Raw genomic sequence first — 20,221 nt, 5'->3', positions numbered from 1 at the left:
TTCTCTTTATCACAAAATGTTCTCTGATTGCATATTTTTAGGAGAAGACTTTTAAAAATATGATTTTAACAATATGATATTATTGCTATTAATTAGGTAGGTTAAAAATATGCCTTCTTACAAGTGAAAGAAGAATTTTTAATACTATTTTGCTTTTATAGAAATTTTATAAAGTTTATGGTTTTGAAGAAAACAACTTTTGAAAATCTAAATTTATTGGAAACATTTCGTTACAAATGTATTCTAAAATTTAGGTTTCAACTTAAAATTTATAATACGTTTACTAATTCAATATTAGAATTACTTTGATTTTCTTCTACTCCCATTGAAATTTTTTTGTTTGCTATCGCATAGCTATCTAAAAGGAAAATAAAATGAGACCTAAACGGAAATATAATGAAAAATGATCCTTTAAAATTATGTTTAATGGTTGTTGCTTTTATTTTAATTTTCTCCATATTTCTTTCATTTGTGGACATTTTCTTTTCCGCCAACTGTTCTTTGTTTTTATCAATATTTTTCTAATATGTTCTAGTGGTTTGTTTTAACTTTGTTTTTGTTCAGAGTTTTATTTTATGGGTGGAAAGTAGGATGTTTTCTTTTCTTTACTTATTCGTCTTGTTTTTTTTTTGTTTCTGTTGTTTCCTCTTTTCAATCTTCAATTACAGTTTTTTTTTCTTTTTACTTTTTGTTTTTCTTCCTTATTTTTGTTTTATACCTTTTCAAAGTCATTTAAATTTAAAGTAAATATTTCTTTTTAAACTTTCAATTGTTCTGAGTTCCTTAGCTTGGATAGGTTTTTTTTTTCTTTTCTCTTTTTTTGCCTTTTGTAAGTCAAATTTCATTTTTTTGTTTTTTGTTTTTCTTGTTCTTCAGCATAATATGTGTGTGTAATTTTGAAAGGAAGAAAAATTTTTTTCGGTATGATTTCATTGTTAAATTATTTGAATGCTTTTAAGTTTAATTTTTTTATTTGAGTTATGAATTTATTTTGTCAAAATAAGAAAAAAAAATCAAAAATGAAGATGAAATGAAAATCAAATAAGAAAAAAAAACTTTTATACAAAAGATTTAAAAAAATTTTTTTTTTCTTTTGCAATTCCTGTTCTTCACTGCTGCAATATTTAATTTTAATTATGGTTGTGTGTTATTCAAGTTGTGATATTATTCAAATAATATCATGCTCATCATTTAATTAAAAATAAAGAAAGAAAACATCAGAGAAGAATATTTCGCGTAGGACGTAGCGTAAAAATACATTTAACATTGTGAATGAATGACATATTTAAGTGAAGAAGAATATTTCGTATATGTAACAACAAAATAGCGTGTATTCCTATATACATATATCAGAAAATGAGTGCCCTAGTAATTTTAATTAAAAAATCTTATTCTCAATCACTCATTTGTAAAAAGTTAGATAAAATTTTATTAATTTCGTTTGAAATCTAAAATGTCAGCCAACCAGAAATGGAATGTATTTGTAATATTTATTTGAAGAACATGTACATATATAAAAGCTTCACCCAAGAAAATAGTCATTTAAAAATTACATGAAATATGCATAGGTATTTTTTTTTCAATTTTAATCGAATAATATATCAATAAGCGTATACGTATATGTGTACATATGTGTGCTATTTGAGAAATATTTTTCCAAATTTCCTTTTAGCTTTATAGAGAGTAACACCTTTTATATTGTTTTTATCAGCAACTGCGTCTATATTAGCTTTTTTATTATGCGTATGCGTTTGCCTTTTTTTCATAAAAAATATAACAAAATTTACAATTTAGAGAAAAGGAAAAATTGTAACTGTACGCGTATTGCATTTTTCTTAATTTTTTTTTCCCATTTAAATCTACCAATTAAGTAATTTTTATTCTCTTGTTCCAAAACAAAAACAAAAAAACCATTTTTTTTTTAAAAAATCAAATTTTATTTTGAACATCACTTCAAAACTTGAAAAATTTCCATGAAAACAAGAAAGTATGCTAATTATTATTATTCTAGAAAATATTCTATATAAATAAATTCTTGTCCTTCAAAAAAAAAACAGAAAAGAAGATAACAAAAAAAAATAAAATAAGAGAAATAAGAAAAAAAAGGAAAAATTGCAAATAAAAGAAGAAGAACAAAAAAAAATAAAAACAAAAATTAAATTCTCTTAGTAATTGAAAAATTTTCTTCAAGCAAATTTATTCAATATTGTAATTCCGTAACGACAACAAAACAAAACTCAAAACAGAATCGCGAGCATATTCTTTTATATTTACACATAAAGTGCCCCCCCGCAAGAGAAAACATTTATTTTCGACCGATGGTAAGCTTTCCATTCCAATTTTTTTTTTTTTAGCTTTTTTCTAATTTAAGATTTAAATTTTAAGCGTTTTATAAATGACATTTAAAAATAACTCAAATAGGTTAAGATATCTTATAGCTGAACTTTCTTGAAACTCGTGTTATTCTTGAATCTTGAGTAATTTTATTTTATAACTTTTATGCAGTATTTTTCTCTTTCGTAAGATACTACTTAAAATTTTAAATATTGTTATTGTAATTAGGTGCATTTCATATACTGAATTCACATATTTATATAGTATCTTGATAGAGTATTAACAGAGCTTTCAGAGAGAGTATTAACAGTATTCGTTTAAAAATATTAATTGATGCAATTCGATATTATCCAATATATTAATTCATAAATCTCGAAACATTTCCTCAAGTCTTCTATATGACTTGAAGCAGGATATTATGTGACACCTTATCTAAACTTATACAAGAAACATATATAAATATAGACATATTTTCGTAGTTGTATATAAACATAGATCTAGTAAAGTATTCCATGAATATATTTATAAAATCTTCCTTATATAAAAATGAATTAATGAATAGCGTCCTTGAATTTAAATAATAAAATATAATAAAGAAAGAAATATTTATGGAATAAAAAAAATATAAAAACAAACACAAAAAAAAAAAAACAACAATGAAAAAATAATGGAAAATTGAATAAAAGCGAAACTCAAATATTAAACTCATAAAGAGAAGGAAGGAATAAATATTGCCCTATTCATTTTCAGTTCTAACAAAAAAATAAAAAAAGGATCAAAATAAAGAGTAATCGATTTGAATCATTTTTACCATTTATTCAATTTCGAAATGTCGCAAAACAATATATACACATAAAAAAAGAATAAAAACAAAGAAAAACGGAAATAAAACAGGTACAAAAAAGAATAGAAATACAAAACAGTTCTTATCCTTTTTTTTTCTCTTATTTATATCCTGTTTTGAGATTTTTATTTTGTTTACTTCCATTATTAATTTGTCCTTCAAAAAAAAAAAGAAAAAAATCAAATCAATTATGCTTTTAATCAACCCAAATCCCAACTCATCTTTATTGCAAACCCTTTCTTTCTTTTTTCTTTTATTTCCAATTTTTTAAGTGGTTTTAAGAATAAGGAGAAAAAAATCATAATGTTCACAATGTCCCTTCTAAATGTTCTAAATTCTATGTTGTAAAACAAGATACAAGAATATGAGTTGTCTATACATATGCACTCTGTAATCGAATTAATAATTGTATTATACAGTTGTGTGTATATAAAATGGCCCTGATTGCAAAACAGTTTCATTTTAAATTTGACCAATGCAGTTTAAATATTTTCTAAGATATTAGATTATGATTAAAAGCTATAGGGCAGCTACCATAAAATTTCAAACAATTAAGATTATATTTTATAATTTTATTTAGAATGTTGTACTCATTTTACCTATAACTCACTTGATGGAAATTTCATTATTATAATTCAAATACCTTTTGAGGCCTATAATAAATTTGTTTTTTAAATTGCAATTCAGTCTGCAAACAGGTGTGTATAGAAAGCTTATATGGAAAGAGTAATTTTGAATTAATATAGATCTGCGAATACCTAAATTAATTATATAAAAACTAAGTATTAGCGACAAGTGTTGCGAACATTTAATATTTTGAGAGTATACGATTATAACTTCGAAATATTGGAACAATTGATTCCTATAATATAAACCTAAATTGTTACACGATTTAAGATTAATTAAAATAATTTTTCTTTTAATAATTTACCAGAGTCAAATGTCAATCATAAAAATTTTTTTAATACTGACTTAAACATAAATGGGAAAAATGTTGTGGTTGAAATTTTGTAAAAGAATGTCAAACTAAACAATTGACATCGTCACAGCAATTTAAAAGAACTAAAAACGGAATAAAATTGCAAAAGGATAAAATTATAAAGAAAAAAATTTTCCATTTCTTTTTTTTCATTTCTCATGAGATTTTTTTTTGCAAAAACAAAAAAAAAGGACGATCATATTTTACTCAAATACAAAATATCAATTTGATAAATTTAATTTTTATCTTTTTACTTAATTACTTGTTCAAGGACATAATTAAACAGGACTTAAAAATTTTTTTTTAAAATAAGAAATTTTTGTTTTAAAATCCTATTTTTTTTTTTAATAAATTTTTGTTAATTAAATTAAAATATGTCCATTAATTTTGGAAAACATAACAGCATTTCTTGGAAAGAAGACAGCAAGAATCATATGGAAAATTTCTTAAATTTCAAAAGGGTTCTAGTAAATTAAGCTTTCAATTATTTTGTATTCTTAAATCTTAAATTCCAATTTCGAATTGTAATGATTTCATTTAAAAAAAGGATAATACGTAAATTAATAATTGTATTAGACCGACTTTAAAATTCTTTTAATGTTAAAACGATTTGGAAATTTGTTAACTTTATTGTTAAATTATAATAGAGTGACTTACATATCATATGATGTCAAAAGAGTACATAGAAATTTAAATTTGCAATATTTAAATATTAAGTTGGTTTTTAGTGAAAATTTCAAAGAAAAATAAAATTTGATTAAGGTTTGTTTCAATGATCTTATTTTAATATGTTATATGTAGCCATGACAATAACTTTAATATTTTATGTTATTATATTGAAATTAAGAGGAAATTAGGTAGACATTTTGAAAAATTTCATAAGAATTTTTAAAATGAAAATGATTTTCTCCATAGAATTTCCCAAAAGAATTTTAAAAGAACCTTAAAATTAAAAAACAAAAAACTTGACATGGCTCGGATGAAGCATTTGTTTTTAGAGAAATTCGTTCGAAAAAACTTTCGTCTTATTAAAATTATTTTTTTAATAAGATTTTCACATTATTTGCGGCATTTTTTGTTTAATTTTCTTAAAACTTATCGCATAAAAGTGGGCTGGTGTTTTAAGAAATGTTAAAGATTTTAAGATGGCAAAATTTTTGAGTAACAAAACAAAAATATTTGTCCATTATTGTTCACAAAAAATAGACTGTTAACGTTGATGAATAATTCTGCCCCTCATAAACTAGTAAAATAATCATTTATTAAAGCTTTTTAATTTAAATTATTAAATTTGAAAAAAAAATATATTTTTACAATATCTCTGACACATTTAATATCCTTTTTGTCGTAAATCACTATAGTTTGAATAAAATAATAATTACACAAAATTTTAATTTACTAAATCAAGGACTACTCGCACTTGTATAATATCATATGGATTTTAATAAATTGCAATTGAAATAAAATATTTTAAAATTATTCATAGTACATTTTATAAAAAATATTATTATTTTATTAATAGAAGCACAATTTAATCATCTGCATATGCATCCGTAATAGTTATTATGTAATTTTATATTTTGTATTATTTTAGAATTGTGGTAATGTAACTCTTATACCATCACCATGTGTTTTCAAAGAATATCAATGTCGTGATCATGTAACATGTTTACATAAAAGTTGGTTATGCGATGGAGAAAAAGATTGTCCGGATGGTGATGATGAAATGGCGCCCAACTGTTTAAATGTAACATGTAGAGCTGACCAATTTCAATGTGCTGACAATACATGTATACCAGGATATTTAATGTGCAATGGCCAATCGGATTGTGCTGATAAAAGTGATGAATTAAATTGCCGTAAGTATTTAAAAATAAAAAATAAAAATTGTAATTCGTTTTTTTTTTTTTTTTCGTTTAATTTTTGAAATCCTGGATAGTATTTTTATTTACCTATATGAGGTATTTTTTGCGAAGAGAATTGCAAATAATTTGTATATAGAAATAACCATTAACATTACCAGGTTGTCTTTCCGTTTTTGCGTGTAGTTTCTAAAACATGAAACTTTGACTTGGAAAATTGAAAGTTTTATAAAACAATGTGAAAAAATATGCCAAGAACTTAAAATTAAATCGTTACAACTATTCTTAATTAAAAATTTAATATGCATTATTTTTGTTAAATATTAACATCGTTAATGGAATATAATTCTATTTTTTTCTATACACTCCCATGAACTCTTTCATTTTAATTCTGTAACTAATTCTATTTTAATTATTAATTATTCTTGGAATCTCAAACTGTAATTAAAGTAATAGGATTTTCCAAGGAAGATTGTTAAAATAACATGGTATTCTAAAGAACATCTATATAGATTTATAGATAAAAGTAATCAATAATGGTAGTTCTGATACTTAGGTTTTGTTATTTTTAGTTATATAAATTATTTCTTAAAATTTTAGATTTGTACACATGTATTTCCGCAATTGCAGAACAATATTAAATTATTATTCTCCAAGAATTTCAAATACTTAAAGAGTTTTTGTGTAGAATTTAAACTGCGTTAGAACTTTAGAGATTGAACGACGAATTTACTTTTATGATCCTGTTAATTTAAAATTTTTATTACTCAATACACGTGTAGCTACAATGAAAGAAGCAAAATTATTCTTAACAAATAATTCAAATTTTGAATTAATTGAAACTTAATAATTTTAACCGGAAAATCTCCTTTTGTTCCCTGGGTTTATATATACATGCTTATATAACAGTAATATCTATAGAAAGCAATTTATTACAATGTAATAACTATTATGTCGTTCAAATATTTAACCATTTTTCGTCGTATATATACGCCAATATAACATTAAAATAAATAATGAATTAATTGCTTGGAAATTAAGAAGCATTAGACTGTAAAATCGACTATAATTCTATAAAAATCATTTAAGTAACGTAAATATTGTTATGCATTACCACACTACACACATCCATGTATAAATATTCGTATGTATTTATATATCATATTATGCACATTTTAATTTAACAACTTTTTAAAAATGGATATGTATTTTTTTCCATTAATAAATAAATTTATGCAAATATATGTTGGTAGATACGACATTAAAATATTCTATAATAAAGTATGTGTGTGTGCACGTATATGCATATTTAAATATGAATTCATATATCCTTATATTAAATTACTGTTATTTTTCATTTTTCCAGATATAGTTAAACCAATATCATGCGATAAAAAAACGCAATTTGATTGTGGTGCTGGATTATGTATACCACTATCAAAAGTTTGTGATAAAAAGAAAGATTGTCCTGATGGTGAAGATGAACCGTTAGATAAATGTAATATTAACGAATGTTCTAAAAATAATGGTGGTTGCTCACATAAATGTGTTGATACACCAAATGGATATTATTGTGATTGCGAAAAAGGGTAAGTAATGATGATGATGATGATGATGATGATTAGGAAAAACAAAATGAAAAAAAAAAGGAAAATCCTTTTAAAGATATTAAGTCATTTTTATTTTATTTCTTTCTTCCCCCGTATAACTGAAATATATATATATATATACATATATATGTATCCAGCCAGAAATATCTAAAATATTATTAAGCTATCTATTATAAGCACATTTTCATTTTGATATTTAAGATTTATCTTTACAATCTTTTATATACCTCGAATATATTAATGTTTCTATTTATACATACACATGGATAGTAACAAAAATGATTAAAATACTTTGGTATTTCCTTATATATTTAAGTATATATTTTCTATATTTCTCATTTATTTTCCACTTATTAACCCTCTATGTACATTAATACAAATATATTCTTCTAACATTACAGATATAAACTTGAAAATAATAAAACATGTGTTGACATTGATGAATGTTCTATACCGGGGTCATGTTCTCAAATCTGTATTAATGAAATTGGTACATTTAAGTGTGAATGTGAGACCGGTTATATGCGTGATCCACGTAATCATACAAGATGTAAAGCAACTGAAGGTCATGCATCACTATTATTTGCAAGACGTCAGGATATACGTAAAATAGCATTAGATCATGCTGAAATGACATCAATTGTAAATGATACAAAATCAGCAACAGCATTAGATTTTGTATTTAGAACTGGTATGATATTTTGGAGTGATGTTTCAACTCAAAGGATATATAAGTAAGTTCTTTTTGAAAAAAAAATTAAATTAAATTATGTTATGATTAAAATTTTGTTAATTAAATAATTGCATCTGGAAAATTCTTTCAATCTCAAAGAATACTGATCGTATATGCAGGAATGATTATTATTTTATTAATATTAATTTTTTGATTATTTACATATTCACATCATAATTATTACAAATAATTGTCCTTTGATATAGATTAGAAACTTTGTAGCATATTTATGATGAAAACTACTGAAATTTTAATTATTAAAAAATAAATCAAAGTTCATAAACATGTAGACTTGCTTTCTACATAAATTGTATAGTTCAAAAATCGAATTAATTAAAATGTATGTGTGTGTATATATATATATAATTAAATTTAATTATATATAATGTTTTACAAAGCCAAGAACATAAAATTTTATAATTGAATAACTTTAAAGAATGAATGTAGAAAATAAAGGGTAAATTTAGTATTAAATAAATTTTCACGTTTATATGCAAAAAATTTAATAAAAGAAGTTTATGTACTGTACATACATACTATACTATATATATACATATATGAATATACATTCATCTTATAAAATAATTTATTATTGAATGAGAATGTAAGAAAACACAAACATACATACATGAAAATTATTTACAAAGTTTGCTTCAATTTTAATGCAAAATAATCTCTTTTGAATTTTAAATTTTTTGAAATTTAATTTAAAATAAGTAAAAAGGAAAATTTTTTAATTCATCCATTGCTAATTTATTACATTAGTAAATCCAGTTTCTTAATTTATTTTTGTAATTGTACATTTATGGTTCTAAGATTGTTTTTCTTAAGTTGATTCTCGTCTATTAGAAAAGAAGATTCAAATAATGTTTATTCAAATCAAATTGTTAAAGGGATTCTTTAAAATTAACTTATAAAATGTTAAGTTGATTTTAAGCAATCCCTTTAACAATTTAACAAGCTTTTGATCTTTTAATACAAAATCAAATTTTTTGGCAGAAACTGAACTCAATTCCATTTAAAAATTAAAAAAATTAATGTTAGTTTGTGTTATTTATATAAATTATTTTACAGAATTTATTTAAAAATATTTGCAAAGAATTATTAGATAATTCAAATATCACCTATAATTAATAATTTCATGTAGATAACTAAATACACATATGCACATAAATTCTGTCCATGGAGAAATTAAAAACATAAAATTTTCTATTCATGATCAAAGAATATTTATTCTTAAGGACTTTGATTACGTAAAATATTGATTGTAATCATAGGGAAAAATACTTTAACAAAATGTACAGTAAAAAAAAAGCAAATTTCAATAATTTCAAAAGAATCCTTTTGAAATTTAGTTTTTTTTGTTTGTCTTCGATTCTGAATAATTCAAGTATTATTTGCTATGACATAAAATCTCTGGATATGTCATGAAAGAATATATTAAGTACTGGAAATAAAACAAACACACTCTCACACACAGAGCATACAATTTATTGTCTCTTATTCCATAAATCGAATAATGTACTATAAATTCTGTTAAAATAGAACTGACATTAAGTACAATCAAAAATCAATTTAAGTATTAAAAATATTTTAAAATTTTTTTTGATTCTGATTTTGACTTTTATCTTAATTTACAAAATATCATAATTAATACTAAAGTTTTTGAATATTCATTTATTTTTTTTTTATTATTTTATATTTTATTTATTGTTAAAGCTATTCAAAAAACTCAATATGAAAAATTCATTATCATTCAGCTATACATAACTAAAACAGAGGAAATTAAAAAAAAAAAATATTTTATTTTATATTTTAATATAGAGCTCCTATTGATGAAGGCAATGACAAAACAATTGTATTAAAAGATCGTTCTGTGACATCTGATGGTTTAGCTGTTGATTGGGTTTATAGTCATATTTACTTTACAGATACACATAAGAGCACAATTGAATTAATAAATTTTGATGGTAATATGGGTAAAGTCCTTATTGAAGATGATATGGATATACCAAGAGCAATTGCTTTAGATCCAATTGACGGGTAAGTTAATCATAATAATAAAGACAAAAACAATATTCAAATATTATTTTACAAGTATCTATATAATATAAATTATATTGACATACTTAATTTTAATTGATTTCTGTGTTTTAAATCCTTTGTATATGCTAAAATATTTAATATGAAATATATGCATTTGATATATTATTACCGATCTCATTGCATAAAATAGGGGGTTATGGGTGGTGGCGCAAAAAATTTCCATATCAAGTTTTCTGTAGAAACGCATTTCTACATAGTAGGAAAGCGAAAATAAACTATTTTTAGCGAGATATCAGGTTTTTGGTTTCTCTGAAATTATTTGCGCGTGCACAAATAGCCCGCATACATGTCTTAATTTCAATTAAATTAATTTTGATGTTAATGTATATCTGAGTTTATTTTGGTTATATCACGGATTAATAAACTTTTGACGTATGACAGGTCTTGGGAATTGAGTCTTTATTTCGGGCAATTTTTAAATTTTTTGCCATATATATAAAAAACCAATTGACGGAATTTCTTGAATTTTGTTATTTGAGTTCGGTTTACTAAATAAGACAAATTTCTTTTCCGAAATAATAGATTAACTTTTCAGAGAATTCGGATAGCAGGAAGTGAACCTCTACTAAGAACGAAATTTTAGTTTTTCTAGACATGTAAGCTTAAGGTTATTGAATGTAACTATGTAAATGTAAATTCAAAAATGTGTAAAATACATTTTCAAAATCCTGTTCAATACTTTCATCAAAACAAAAAATTGACTTTTCCGTCGACTATGAGTTGACCACATCAGATTTTTTTAGTATATTATAAATATACGATATTTAATATCAAAATTGATTTTTCACAAAGAGCTTATAATATGTGAATAAAGTTTTATGAAATTTTATAAAAAATAATTGAATTTTCCATTTGAAGAATTGCATTGTTTTATTTTTTAATATTATTTTTTTGAAAAAGATAAACATAATGCATAAAAAATTTTGAAAACACTTCAAAATATAATTTTAAAAAATATGATCCTTTTATATTGGAATATGCTACGTAATAGTAAAAAAGCTATTCAAATTTAAAAATAAAGAATTTACAAGGACTTATTGAAGGAGTAGCGCACATGATTTTTTGAAATTCTTTAAAATTGCTACCTTGAATATTATAGTTTTCAAAATGTTTTATTGCATATGATGATTTGTATGAAGTTAATATTTAGTTTTAGTTTTCAAAAACCGAAAAAAATATACGATATAATAATTATACAGATAGTTATCGTTGAAAGATTGCAGATAAAATTAATCATGTTTGGATTATATCATTTAAACTACTTAAAAACAAGCTGTAGATTATGATTATTAACAGCTAGTTTAATTTTAACAATATTTATTGTTCAAAAGAAAACTTAATTGTGACTTCACCCTCACTTTAATTGAATTTGATTTTTTCAAGGGAATCGAAAATGCCTTAAAATATTTCACTCCGTCAATATTATCTACATATATTTTAACTTTTTTATTAATGCTTGTATTCCTCACACATGACCGTCCAGACTACTACAGAGTAATTGATATTATTTGTAACTGAAGCATTGTTTTGAACTGAATTGAAAATCGTCTTATAGTGGACTAAGAACTAAACTTCATATTCAAGATTTCACATTTATTTTTTATACAAAATTGTGAAACCATGTACCGGAAGATATGTAACTACATCCTCAAAAATCTTATAAATAATTACATACTAGTTTCTTTTGTATGATGCACGTATTATTTATAGAGTCTTATATATGGTTAAATGGAACGCTAAAAAAATTTACGCTGGCAACTCAAAATACACTTAGTATGTCGGAATTTCTTATATTTTTTATACGAAATTTTGTGATAATTTTTATTTGAAAAAATTATAATAAATGTTTTAATTCAACAAAGTAACAAAGTATAAATTTTATCATCGAAAAAAAAAAACATTTATTTTTTTAACTTTTTCAATAAAAAGTTTAAATTTCTCTCAACAAAACTTTTCTAAGTTTTTTATGTTTCCCAAACCTTCAAAAAATAAGTTTTTAAATTTATAAAATATAAAGTAAATTTTTGATTATTAAAACTTGATATTTTTTTAACCTGGGTCATTTATATTTAAGTTATAACCCTAAAAAGACAACAAAATATTGTATATAATTCCTTGACAGTTCTTTATCTTGAATTGTAAGCTAAACACGTTTATTTTTGACCTATTTTAACTATTTATGTATACATGGTATCTTTTTTTTCCAAAAAATTCAATACCCTTGTTGTACCATATTGTTTTCATCCTTAAAAGAAAAAGCTAACTATATTATCAATTCCAATTACCTTGTTCGTGTTTTTTTAAAATTGCTTGTCTAATGCAAACTTCAGATATACATATTCAATATATGTATGTATGTATTTGAATATAGATGTATAAATGAAACTACATGTGCATTAATATATTATTAACTAAGTAAATATTTTGTTTATTTATTTTGTTTTTATATAAGCATATGAAAATAATATTTTTTTTTCTATATTGATATAGTTGGATGTATTGGACAGATTGGGGTGCAAATCCAAAAATTGAACGTGCCGGTATGGATGGTACACATCGTCAAGCAATTGTTACATATGATGTTAAATGGCCAAATGGTATAACATTAGATTTAGTTAAGAAACGTGTTTATTGGGTTGATGCTAAACTAAATGTGATTTCATCATGTAATTATGATGGTACTGATAGACGTTTAATATTATATTCATCTGAATCACTAAGACATCCATTTTCAATTACAACATTCGAGGATTATATGTATTGGACTGATTGGGATAAACAAACTGTATTTAAAGCAAACAAATTTAATGGTGAAGGTGTCGAAGCAATTACAGCACTTCATATGGTAAAAAAGATTTCTTTTTTTTTTTTCATATTTATTTATGTTTGTATTTGTATTTTGTGTATTTTTGATTATGATTTGATTGCGTGTGACCTTCATCCGTTTTTCGTTTTTTTTTTTTTTTTTTTGTGAAAAAATAATATTGAATTTAAGTATTATTTAAGTATGTGGGATTGAAAATTGATATACGTTATATGCAAAGGTGTATAACAACAAATGGTTATAAAATTTACATACAAGCATTCATTATAGATTACTTTAAAAACACAGAGAGAAAGAGAGAGAAAAAAAGGATCACAAAATATAAGGGATCATATTAATCTTAGTGGTAAAATTAAAATTAATTATACAAATGGTTGTGGTTTTTTTTCCGTCATTTAGAAAATTTTCAATTTTCCTTTTAGTCCGACAGAAAAAAAAGAAAGAAAAATCCGAAATTTTTTGTTAAACACAATGTCATTTATATAAAAATTTATTAACTTGTTGCAATTATACGAAATAAAAGGCGTTATTTGAATTTAATTATTATTTGAAAATAAAAAAAATATTTTGACTTAATAAAAATACCATTTAAACGCTAATACTATTGGTTTTAAAATGTTGAGATACGAAACTCAAAAATAATCTACATAGCGAATTAAAAATTTATTGCAAAACCTTTGTATAATTTTAAACATATTCTCTGAGATGACTGCAATACTGATACGATGTGGGTGAATTATCAGCAAAAAGGTGTTTGGAGAAAAGTAAAAAAACTTAATGTTTGAATAATTTATCAAAAGGATATTTATGTTTTTTTCTGAAATTTCAGTATGATGTTTTTGGTTTTGGTTTTCCGGCGTAAATTCAATATTATACCTACATACATATGAAAGATATCAAAATATTTTTGGATAATCTAAGGAGATTTATCATTTAAATGAAAAATTATGAAGTTTTAATGCCATAATCGTTAGTGAATTTCAATAATTATCCCAAATGTATGTTTGACATGAGGTTCTCAGAAAATCACGTATGGTGAAAATTTATTACGAATTTAATAACTTGGAAAACATGTTCTTCATTAATGCCATATTCTATTTCAAGAAAAATTTTTAATATTTTTGAAAAGACAGAATTGAAAAATTTTTGCTTAACAAAAAAACAATTCTCAAAATTTTCTTTTCCAAATATTTGTCTGAATGCAATTTTTAAAATTCAATTGAAAATTTGTTAGTATGTATATGTGTTTATGACAGTTCTGCTGAAATTTTATAAAATAAAAGATTGCAATATAAAATATATTCAATAATATAAGTAAATAAATTTCTTTTTGAATTGTATCAAATGTAAAAACACTTTGTTACCACAGTATTGATCTTTTAGAAATGTTATTTCTAAAGTGGTCTTAGTCTAGACTTCAAATGTCCAAATTAATTTTTTAGAATATTATATAATGACATATGTAGGTATTTCTAAGAATAATTTCTTACATTTTCCCTGTAATAAGTAAAAATGGTTGAATAGGTTGGTAATGGAACTGACTATGAAAGTACAAATATTCAATGATTTTATTAAAGAAATTTAAGCTAGTAATGATTTCATTACAATCTTAATTAATATAACCATAGAATTAAGAATTAAGAATGAAATAAAATTCATAATCCAATATTTAAAAAACATTTTTTGATTGGACTTAACCAAAGACTGTAATTACTAAGATTACGTTAAGGGGAAAAAAATCTTATAAAAATTTCAAAATAAAATTGAAATTCAAGAATCCATAAGCAAACAAAAATCAGCAAACAGATCAGATTTAAAATTAAGAAATAATTTCCAAATAAAAATGAAAATTCTTACGATTTAACCTTAAAATAAATATTAGATTTTATTTAATTATCATTTCTATCCTACATTCTATTAATTAATTACTTTTTCATTTAATACATTTTTTTTATGTAATTCTCATTTATATATACATAGGTATTTGATATCATCTTTTATACATATTTCTTTTTCGTATATTAACAAATAGGTTCAACATCCGATGACAATTCATGTATATCATCCATATCGTCAACCAGATGGCACAAATCACTGTCAATCAGTGAATGGTCATTGTTCACATTTGTGTCTACCAGCACCAAAAATAAATGAACGTAGCCCACGTATATCCTGTGCATGTCCAACAGGATTAAAATTAATGGAAGATAGACTGATGTGTGTTGAAGACAGTAAGTAAAATAATACAAAATTTATATGCATTTTATTTTCTTTGTTGTTTTTGAATGTTTTATAGTATGAAATACAGTATTAAGTTTCAATCAAAAAAAAAGCAAATAATTTGTTAGTCACAGATTTTACATTAAAGATTTTATAATAACATTGCTTTTTTTATTAATATTAAAGAAAATTTATAAAATTTGCATATTGGCGTTTAAAATTTTCGTCACTTATTTGTAATTATTGAAAAAAAAAACATAAGTGTTCTCATGAGACAGGATAATCTTGCAAAAAAAAAAGTTCCGAACTTACTAGAATTTCGTATAAGAAATTGTATGAATTTTTTGCACAATAAAATTTTTAATATTGGAAATTCGAAAATTGTTACATAATAAGCATATTTTTTTATGTAATTCCAAAATTTATAAGAGTATGTGGATAATAATTGCTTTGCGTTGCATTTAGTAGTTTTGTTCATTAAAACGATAAATGCCTTAGAATACATTTGAATAAAAAAATATTCCAGTGAACAATATCAGAGTATCTAGTTGATATTATAGATTTTAAAGAAAGACAAAACACTTACAAAAACTTTGCAGTTTGAATTTAGAACAGAAATTTTCAAAATCTAAAATTTTCAAATGAGCAAAAACACAATCGTATAAGAGCAGGACACGAACACTCTTACTTATTCAATAAAATATTAAAGTCAATAAAGGTTTTGGGTTTTTTTGGGGCTACTATATGTCCGAGAAATTTTATTGTGTAAAAATATTTTTGGAATTTATTTTCTTGATTCTTTAAATAACACCATAACTATACATAGAGTGTTTTCTACTTTTTATTTTGTAACTAAAAGTTCAATAATTTTTGAAATAATTTTTATTTTAATACTTTGTCGGTTTTCTATTTTTTCTTTAAATTTTTTTTTTTAATATTGGTTTTTTTTTTTATTTTAAATTTTTGTGTTTGCTTTTCATGTAACAAAATTGTTTATTAATTTTAAATTTTTTTTTTTAATTAAATTTTATTATATGTTTTGGCTTTCTTTTTTTCTAAATTTTTAACTATATTTTTGTTCTTTTTTATTTTTGTTCCAACAAACACTTTTTTTTTTGTTTTTGAAAACATTAACACAATATTATCAAAATCAAAATTTGGCAATGGACAAAAAAAAATCAATATAAAAAAAATTTTACATACATTTGTTACGATGTTATGAATGAATATTATGAAATTAGTAAAACCAACAACAATATCGCCATATCGAAGAAGAACTACAGTTTCACCTAATGTATTGGTAACAAATAAAACTGCGACGCAAGCTAATGCCAATAAAAATTCAGGAACATCAAGTGATAAAACTAAAACTTCAACAGAACTTAACAATGGTATGATATCGCTAAGAAATATACTAGAAAAAAAAAAAAATTTTTTTTTTTCAATATCAGCTTAAAAACTAAAATTCATTATACTTACTCTCTCTAAACTCATTCTCTGTATAAGTGGAGTTAATTGGTGCTGGATTATTCACCAAAAAAAAAAAATGTACAACATTCTATTTTCTAACTTTCACTTCATATAAAAAATTGTTTAATAACTTTGATTATGACTACCTTGCTTTTAGTAAATATCTAATTGTAATTTTCCATTTATTTTAATTAAAATTACTTAAAATAACTAAAATATCGCAATAAATTTTAAATATAATCATGGAATTAGGTCCTGCAATTACTCTTTACTGCAAGTACTCTTTTTTTTTATTTAATAATAGCTTCAGTAAAAAAATACTCAATAGTCACGAATTTACTAATCTTTAATTTATTTTAGAATCTTTAAGATTTGAATAAATGAAAAATTTAAAAATTTTCAGATTGACTTAAAAAAAAAAGAGAGGAAAGTTCAATAATATAAGTTAGTTATACAAAATTAAAATTACGTTGTTTCTCAATTTTACGTCTTTTAAATTGTGGAAAATCATATAATTTTTACCCTGTTCCACATATACATAATTGTGATAAAATATTGCCCACCCTTACGCGTTTTGAATTTTTTAAGTCGAAATTGTTCCCTATAGATAGGTGAATTTTGTTTACTAATATGACTAAGTAAACTTGAAATAGATACATAACACAACTGAGATGGAACATTAACCATGTAAATTTAATCTTTTGAAACATAAAAGTAGTAATTGTAAAAATTTAAATAAATTATATAGGTTTAAGGTTTTCAGGTACTATCCAAAATTTATACAATATAGTGATTACAAATATTTAAATTTCTGGCACTGGTATTAATATTTGACCGAAATAGGAAGTGGCATTGTATGTTTCTACAAAAAAACAAATTTTGGTTTCGATATTTTCCTACTTTTCGATTTAGAATATTTTTTTCAGTTTATTAATTTGATACTTTTTAATTTGTTTTTTTTTTTTTGTAAAAAAATTGGTGGTGTTGTAGCTATTTTAAAAAAGAAAATATGTCATAAAATTGAATTGAATTTCTAATTTGCAATTTTTCAACCAGGTGTCTGGAAATATTTCTAGTATATAATAAGTGTAGTGTATAATGTTTTTTAGTAAATTTTCTATTCTTCAAAATCTTTTTCTTCAATAAATTCTTCTTATATAACTTTAGCGTACTTGATTAATACAAAATAGGCACTTGACTTCTCAATAACTAACACTAACGGAGATATTTACATTTTCCATTAGTTTTGAGCAAGAAAATTTTTAAAAACGGACATACACATTAATTTTTACGTATATTTAATAAATTATAATAAAAACTTGCAATATGAAATTAACATAAAACTATAACGTGCTGGTTATAATAAGGACAAAGTGATAAATTATCAAAAAACACAAAAAATGTAAAAATTTTTCTCAAATTAATTCTCTGATGACCGTCATATTCGCTATACGGAATAATAATTATTATTGTGCTAATAAAAAATTATAAAATATTTTACTGCCATCTATAAATGTATAAATTATGTACATATTAAAATATTTAATGATAAATGTATGTATATTTATATATGTAAGTACAATTTGTAAATTGTTATGATTGTCACCTCGGTTTTCATTTAAAATTTCGAATAATAATAATATAAAATTCAATTTTTTTCTCAGTCCATTTCAATAAAAACTCTTATATAATAATATTTACCTATATACCTGTACATAGTTTAATAATTTTATTCCATGAATCATATTTAAATATCACCGTAATTTCATTAATAAGGACCTTTATTTAAACCCTCTATCATGAATATTAATCATGAGTAAATTTATGAACGCATACAATCATAGTACAAAAAAATAATAGCAAAAATAAACATAAAAAATGAAAAGAAAGAAGAAAAAAAAAACAATTTAAAAATAAAATATGACAACATTTCAAATCTCAACTCAATTACTAATTTCCCAATTCATGCATAATAAATTTTTATACTTAAATAATATTTTAGAGTAAAATATAAAAGTATTCAAGCAATAAAGAAAATAAACACAAAATAATAAAAATGAATTTTTTTTTTTTTTTAATAACAAAACATTCATATTTTGTTATAAAGAATAAAAAATTTAATTTAATATTTAGATCAGTGTCAAAGATGTAGTTGAAGTGTGATTGCTAAATTCGTAGAAAACAAAGTTTTTCCTCTATTTGCAACATCTTTTGTATCAACATCTTCTTCATAACTTGTTTAATAACTTTTACTTCTAAGTTGGTGCTAAGTTGGTTTCATATCGTGAAAGTTTTCAGCCTATAAATACTACCTTTAAAATTATTTTCGCGAGAGTATGTCTTATTTTATATGTTCTAGCAGAACTAGAATTATCAATGACAATAAATAAATGAGATATATGTGTATGAATGAAAATATCTTGGTTTCTTGAAATTCCTCTTAATTTTATGCCTCATTATAACAATGAAAACTTTAGCTATTTAAGCATAACTTAAAAGTGAAATCAATCATTATGAAAGATTTTCCTGCTTATAACTATAGTCTAGTGTTAAAGCATTTGCTGCTAGTCTCCAAAAATCTTTTTAATATAATTTTTTTAAAAAAATTATGAATTTATCGAGCGTTTGTTTTTATAAGAAATTCAAGCATTTTAAAATAACAAAAACAACTCTATGAAATTTAAATATTCAAATCCGATACCAGTTTAAATATTTTCGAATTACAACTATCAGCTTCGAAAATAAGTAATCTCTAGCGGATTGTAAATACATACATATTCAGTGAAATAAAGAAACCGTAATTTTTAAATTGTCACACAACGAATTTGAGCGTAAAACTCTACTCACTCGATTCGGAACCACAATTGTGGTAAAGGATTTCTATAAAATTATAAAATACTTTAAATAATTTTCCTTATTTAATTCCATTTCTTCTTTACAAAAATATTTTGGTTTCGTCTTGTTCGTCCTTTTTTATTTTTTAAACAAACAAGTTTTATATTTATTATTTATATTTACACTTTGGTTGGTCAATTTTTATATTTTTTTTTTTATTTGTAAATTATTATTTATTTTGCCAAATTTTATTTTATTATTTATATGTAAGAGCATATTCATGCATATACATATGAAATTTTAAAATTCATATATGTGTATGAATGTGTACGCATAAACTAATGGTAAATTACTTTAATTTTTTTTTTATTTTTTTTATTTTTATACATGTACATTTCATCATA

The 20,221-nt window shown here is 22.9% G+C and overlaps 1 protein-coding gene across 6 annotated transcripts in view; it reads left to right on the top strand.

The window, feature by feature from the left end:
• Window positions 1-20,221, top strand: part of LOC129610626 (very low-density lipoprotein receptor-like) — a 162,540-nt gene that overhangs the window by 110,147 nt on the left and 32,172 nt on the right. For 5 of the 6 annotated variants that reach the window (XR_008697100.1, XR_008697101.1, XM_055523253.1 and 2 more), the window contains 7 exons: window positions 5,752-6,016; window positions 7,386-7,608; window positions 8,031-8,363; window positions 10,187-10,405; window positions 12,959-13,313; window positions 15,325-15,523; window positions 16,754-16,903. Coding sequence is in view for 4 of the 6 variants with exons in the window: in XM_055523253.1 (XP_055379228.1) it covers window positions 5,752-6,016; window positions 7,386-7,608; window positions 8,031-8,363; window positions 10,187-10,405; window positions 12,959-13,313; window positions 15,325-15,523; window positions 16,754-16,903 (1,744 nt within the window). In the remaining 2 variants the exon portion in view is untranslated. The remainder of the gene's footprint in view (window positions 1-5,751; window positions 6,017-7,385; window positions 7,609-8,030; window positions 8,364-10,186; window positions 10,406-12,958; window positions 13,314-15,324; window positions 15,524-16,753; window positions 16,904-20,221) is intronic. The other variant, XM_055523255.1, reaches the window with a different exon arrangement.

This window comes from Condylostylus longicornis, unplaced genomic scaffold (assembly GCF_029603195.1).
Source record: "Condylostylus longicornis isolate FDR11 unplaced genomic scaffold, ASM2960319v2 ptg000045l, whole genome shotgun sequence".
In the NCBI taxonomy this organism is placed as follows: Eukaryota; Metazoa; Arthropoda; class Insecta; order Diptera; family Dolichopodidae; genus Condylostylus; species Condylostylus longicornis.
This window is presented reverse-complemented; position numbering and strand designations above follow the sequence as displayed.